Genomic DNA, 6701 nt, shown 5'->3' on the forward strand with positions numbered 1-6701 from the left:
TTTACAATTTGAATTCACACGAACTCGGCTCAACTTGACGCGTTGCCGATGAAAGAAGTCGTGTAGATGAGGATGAAATGTGCATTGGTACGAAGGGCAGCGAGGTTAAACCTCAGTTTTCAATCCACAGAAACTCAAGTTATTAACAGACATGTGATGTCATCTCTAAAATATCTAATCAATCACCATTCAGGGTATTTCTAAAGCTTTATACGCAAATTTGTTAAACACATTTTTGTAAAATGTCCAAAAACCTCTGACAAAATAACAAAAAAAAAGGCTTTAGCATCGTAAACATCAGTATTTTATATGGATGAGTTTGGGTTGTGCCATGAGAGTGAAATTTGAAAACACAAATATAAAACTTCATGTTTCAGTCCCTCTGCTGCAGGAATTCACTGATGATTCACGATCACACGATAAAATGAATCTTCTTTCACATCTTGTTCTAAAATCTCACTCGTTATGTTTTCTGTTAATAATCGTCAGGATCAGTCGAATGATTTTTGCCGCTGATCTGAAGTTATCAAGTGTTTAACGGGTACGTTTTCCAAAAGCCAAAAAAAACCCAGAACCTAAATATGATTGTCCTGCAAAAAGTTGAAAATGAAATTGAGCCTGTTGCTCGCAGACGTTATTGTTTTAAACATTTGTATTTATTCAGCGAGTGAACTTCACGACCTGGTCCCGGTGTTTTCCACTTTGTGACTCATCTCTCCTGAGGAGACGTGGTAGCACTCCTCATCGCAGAGAAGCCGACGGCGCAGTTTGATATGTGAAGTCTTCTCCGTGTTTCTGCTGTGCTCAGCACCGACGTCCGCTCGGTTCGGACCCTTCTCTTCTCGTGAAGATGTGAACGGACATTCTTGTGCTTTTTCTTTAATCGTCACTCCAGCAGAGACGTTTTGTTTTGTAAAACTAACTCGTGAGAGTTGAATCCCGACAAACAAACTAAACAAAGCCTGCAAGATATTTTCTGTGATGATTCTGGACGACGGGAGATTCTTGTTCTGTTTTGTTCGCTGTAAGTTCTGTTGTCTCGTATGTTTTTTTGTTTTTTCAGCTCTTTGCCTGTTTTCCTATTTAAAAAGTATTGATGTAAAAAATATTGCATTATTTGAATAAATAAGAGATCTGCTGTTTACTACTGTTGTGGTTGATTTACATTCAGTAATCTATGTGAAATGAAGTGAAAAGACTTGGACTTAAATCACGTGAGACTTTGTTCTTCTAAACGGCTTCAGACTGGAATTTATTTAAATAGATTTGGACATTTGACTTGGACTTGACTCTGAGGACTTCAATAACTTGAGAGTTCACCTTGAAATGAAATCATTGGAACAGCACAAACATCCAGACTCGACTTGGACTCCTCTAGAAGAACGTCAACACCAGACGACTTGATGTAGACTTGGCTCAGGTGACTTGAGTCTTGATGAGAACCCGTTTCAAAGTTCACTCATGACTTGGCTTGGACTCGTCTCAAAGGAACCTCAGACCTGGAGTTGTGTTATACTAATGACTTATTTTTATAAATTAATAAACCAATGTATTGAGAACTTTCCTGAGCTTCAGGTGTAGCAGCCCTTAAAAAAATGGATCTTGATTTTCATGTCTAACAGATTCACAGAAGCAGTTAACTGACTGTTCCTGACAGGCAGGTCCACGTGTTCATGTCGGTGTGTTTATGTTAATAAACTCCTGGCTAGTCAGCGGTTCAAATGACACACGCAGTCTGACGTCCGAAGAAGTGATGACGAACATGTTGTAATGCTCAACTCCACTGGACCTACGTCCGTCCTGGGACCTTTGCTCCTGCTTGTCCTGATTAAAACCCACAGAACATAAGGAGGCTCAAATTCCTGTCCACTCTCAGATAAGGCTGCAGACGTCTGAGAGAAGGAGCTCAGTTTTAGCTCTTTGCAGTTTTTTTTAGGGAAAAGACAACACATCTGCAGCCATGACCACTTTTGACGACATCCTGGAAGAAGTTGGCAACTTCGGCCGCTGTCAGAAGCGCATCTTCGCCCTGATGTGCATGGTGTCCATGCCCTGGGCCGGCGTGTACGTGGGCATCGTGTTCCAGGGCTTCACCCCCGATCACTGGTGTCGGGACTCTGCGGTGGTGGAGCAGAGGCAGGCGTGCGGCTGGAGCCTGGCGCACAGTCGCAGGCTGACGCTGCCTCAGGTCAACGGCTCTGGAGCCGTGCAGCTGAGCAGCTGTGAGCAGTACGAGCTGGACTGGAACAGCACCTCGCTCACCTGCGACTCTCAGGAGCTGGACCTCGGCAAAACCCCCACAACTGCCTGCAAAGACGGGTGGGAGTACGACTACAAGGGGAGACAGTCCTTTGTCACTGAGGTGCGTTTCCTGACATGTTGAACTTTTCCTTTAACCCCATTCATCTTATTTTTCAAAGGTTACGTTGAGATCAGAGAAATCCTGAAAAGAGAAACCAGGATTCCAACACAACTAACCTTGTGTATCTGTGTCCCAGTTTGACCTGGTGTGTTCAGACAGTTGGTTGGTGGACATGTACCAGGCCACGCTCAACATCGGCTTCCTGATTGGAAGCATTGCTATTGGTTACCTGGCTGACAGGTAGGTCTGCGATTGGTTGGCTCGTTAGTCAGTTAAACCTAAATACTCTGAATCGTTGCTGCGACACATTAAACTCACTGATATCTGTTCGTGTCTCTGTCTCCAGGTTTGGCAGGAAGATGAGCTTCCTGATTTCCAACCTGTTTAACGGGATCATGGGGATCCTGGTGGCGGTGGCTCCGACCTACGTGTCTCTACTGGTTTTCAGAACGCTCTACGGGTTCGGAGTGAAAGGAGGCTGGGTGGTGGGATACGTGCTGAGTAAGAGCAACATTGACATCTCTGTTGTCCGTCTCTCCTCCTGACACGTGATTCAATGTGTGACACGTGTCCTCGTCTTCGTCCTCAGTCACAGAGATCGTGGGAGTGGAGCAGCGACGGACGGTGGGAGTCCTGTACCAGATGTTCTTCAGCGTTGGCATCCTCCTCCTCCCGCTGCTCGCCTACTTCATCACCGACTGGCGCTGGCTGCAGGTCGTCATCACCGTCCCCTACATCTTCTTCCTGTCCTACTACTGGTGAGATTGGGATTCCTTTCCTTTGTCCTTTCAACAGGAGCCGACGTTTAATGCTCATTACTTCTTCAACCTAATGTTGATGAATGAATCCAAAGACAGTCGCCACCATCTGACGAATCATTCGAGGTCACGCTGGTTATCGCTCCAACCAATCCTGAGTCAGTCTCAGCTGTCAATCATGACGTCCAACCCTGTTTTTATGTTTTTGAATAACCAATCAAAACCAAACTTAAGTGAAACATAAACAAATAAACAACAAGAACATCTTTAAATTACAAAAAACGTCTTTGATTTTTGTTGTATGTCCCCTCTACTAACGTGGAGGAGGTGTGAGGAGGAAGTTACAGCACAACCAAGTTTAATCAGTTAATAAAAGACAGTCGGACACGTGAAGGTCTGATAATCACACAGCTCTGTCCTCCACGTGTGTTTATGATACATTCCAGTGGTTTTGTTTCATATACACAGATGAACAACACGTAGTTTATTCAGTAAATTCACTGTCCCTGTTTTAAATAAACCAATAAACTCGTCTGTTAGCAGTTCTTCATGAACGTTCTCGTCTTTCAGGTTCATCCCCGAGTCTCCACGGTGGCTTCTGTCTCAGAACAAGAAGTCCGAAGCCGTGAAGATCACAGAGGACATGGCCAAAGAAAACAAGAGAACTCTGTCGAAGAACATCGAGGTAAACGGCGACGTTATTTAATCATAACTTTCATTTCTCTCCACTTCATCTTTTTCTTTCTGCATTTTGACATTTTGTTTATATAAAGTCGATTCTTGTTATGCTCATTTTCCCTCATGTCGTATTTGGGTGTTGTTTATATAATCACACATCCTTCAAGGTGCAGTAGAGACATCGATCATTTTGCAGTTTTGTATTAACACCAGCTACATAATATACGTAGATATATTCAAAAAAAGCTAAATTGTAAAATACAGTCAACTGAATAAAGCGAACAGGAGGAATAAATAATAAATAAATATAAAGATGTTTGTTTCTTCAGACTCTGGCGGACGACAACGCCGACTCCAGCACCGCCTCCTTCATGGACCTGATCAGAACTCCCAACATGAGAAAACACACTTTCATCCTCAGCTTCAACTGGTGACTTTAAAATTCACTCAGATTATTATTTCTGTGTTTCTGAGCTCGATCACAGGAGATAACCCCCCCCCCCCCCCCCCCCCTCCGGCTCTTCACCCCAGGTTCACCAGTGCTGTGGTCTACCAGGGTCTGATCATGAGGCTGGGGATTCTGGGAGGAAACGTCTACATCGACTTCCTCATCTCGGGCCTGTTGGAGTTTCCCGCCGCCTTCCTCATCCTCTTCACCATCGAGCGGATCGGCCGACGTCTTCCCTTCGCCACCGCCAACTTCGTCGCCGGAGCCGCCTGCTTCATCACGGCCTTGATTCCTGAGAGTGAGTACGAGGCAGAACTCGACAGACAGGAAGTGACGAGATAATTATTTTTAAAATAATAAATAATTTTCTTGCAGGTATGTTCTGGTGGAAGACGGCGGTGGCCTGCATCGGGCGGCTCGGTATCACCATGGCCTTTGAGATGGTCGTGTTCGTGAACACCGAGCTCTACCCGACGTTCGTCAGGTAAAATCTTTTCTGGGCCACAATCAAGCAGGTCTCCGGTTCGACTCCCGGCTGAAGGACCATTTCCTGCGTTTCATTTCCCTGAATAAAGATGAATCCACTTCCTCTAGTCTCTACTTTAGTGCGTTACAGCCTCCCAGCTGTTGTTTCACATATTACCTTTATGTATATATATACACATAAGAAACCGAGCTGTGGTTGTTGTACCTGCAGGAACCTGGGCGTGTCGGTTTGTTCCACCCTGTGTGACATTGGAGGCATCGTGGCTCCGTTCCTGCTCTACAGACTCGCCGTCATCTGGCTGGAGCTGCCACTCATCATCTTCGGTGGGTGCTGACGTTATTATGAAGATGTTCTGTACACGTCTGAAATCGTCAGTCCACAGAGCGACAGAGGCTTTTATTCTCTTGAACTGTAGTTGATGTGTGTGAGGATCTAATAAGTTCAGAGTCAAAGAATATGGAGGTTTTGAAACTGTTGATTAATGCAGTTTAATGCAAATCTTCTCAAACTTCTATATTAATATTGAAAAACCCTGTGGGAGCGGATGTAATTAAAATAGATCTGAGATGAACATGATCATTACTAAAGTTAAATATATAATATTTGTTGTGTTGTGTGGTTCAGGGTCTCTGGCGTTCGTGGCTGGAGGTTTGGTTCTGCTCCTCCCTGAGACCAGAGGCGTCCCGCTGCCCGACACCATCGACGACATCGAGTTCCCCAACAAGTGAGAATCCACGTCTGAACACACACGATAAAAAATAACATAAAAGCAAAGTATTACACATTAAAAGGGTAATTTGCTCGTATGTGTATGAAGTGTATGTAAACGTGTCACTTTATTAGGTACACCTGTCGTCTCATATCTGCACTGAAGCTCAATACAACAGCTCTGGCAGGAATTCTACTTTTACAAACTTTATACGTTTTCTGATTCAGGGTCAGAAATAATTTTCCAGTACAGTTGCAGTAAACCCCCCCCCCCCCCCACAACCAATAATCAATAATAAACATTGAAGTGTAGAGTTATTGTTTTATTATCTCGCGGCTGAGCTGTTGGATCCCATCAGGTCGAGCAGTTTTACCACCAGTGAGATTCTAGACGTTCTCTCTGTCTCGTCCGAACATGATGTTGATGTTGATGTCGTTGTTTTGTTTTTGTTTAGAATGAAGTCGAAAGTTTCACTGAAGAACCAACAGTTGGACAACTTGTTGGCCAGCGACGACGTGTCGACCAACAAAGAGCCGGCGACTGTCTGACCAGTCTGAGACCAGAGTATTTATTTATCATGTCTGTGACTGTGTCTCTGTGTCAGTGATGAGCGATGTCTGATCAATAAAATGTGCATTTTTATTTAAACGGTCAGTTGTTGGTGTGTTTTCATAAAGATTCGTCTTTTTAAAGACGTGTGGCCCGAGCGGGTTTCCGTCCCTGTTACCACGGTAACAAGCTCTACATACAAAGCAACCAAACAAACTCACATGGTTTTGATAATAAAAACAATTTCTGTGAACGATTAATTTGTGAGAAATGCAGGGGAAAGCTTCACAATAAAAGCCAAGTCATTTTTTTTATCTATATAATGTTTAGGTCTTTTCTATAGTTCTTTACAGATCCCTCAAAAAACACATATGCATGAGATAATTTTCTGACTTTACAGTGACTAACTTGGAGTGAGTAATTTTGTGATCAATATAATCTTTGTATTGTCTCTGTTATTTGCTGAGATATTTTGGAATATGTTTTTTTTTTTTTTTACCATATTCTAAAACGTAATAGTCTGGAGCTAAACTGGCAAGTAATGTTTCCACCAAACACACATTTTTCAAATTTATTTGAAAAATCTGTTGTGTGTCGTTGAGTTGTTTTGCACAAACACACATACACACACACACACACAGAACTTTAAAATAAATGCAATAAAAAAGCCTTTTGGGGCTTTATGCTGTGGTTTAATTTAACTTAAAGGG

At 43.3% G+C, this 6701-nt stretch overlaps 1 protein-coding gene across 1 annotated transcript; it reads left to right on the forward strand.

Annotated features, from left to right (window-relative positions):
* The first annotated feature begins 1700 nt into the window (after positions 1-1700).
* On the forward strand, positions 1701-6049 carry LOC117758062 (solute carrier family 22 member 2-like). The gene is made up of 11 exons (XM_034579399.1): positions 1701-2362; positions 2499-2602; positions 2709-2863; positions 2952-3120; positions 3691-3805; positions 4128-4228; positions 4330-4544; positions 4622-4730; positions 4944-5056; positions 5358-5457; positions 5897-6049. The coding sequence occupies exons 1-11, from the start codon at positions 1961-1963 to the stop codon at positions 5988-5990; spliced, it is 1677 nt and encodes a 558-aa protein (XP_034435290.1). The 5' UTR covers positions 1701-1960; the 3' UTR covers positions 5991-6049.
* Positions 6050-6701: the final 652 nt, after the last annotated feature.

Source organism: Hippoglossus hippoglossus, chromosome 24, assembly GCF_009819705.1.
Source record: "Hippoglossus hippoglossus isolate fHipHip1 chromosome 24, fHipHip1.pri, whole genome shotgun sequence".
In the NCBI taxonomy this organism is placed as follows: Eukaryota; Metazoa; Chordata; class Actinopteri; order Pleuronectiformes; family Pleuronectidae; genus Hippoglossus; species Hippoglossus hippoglossus.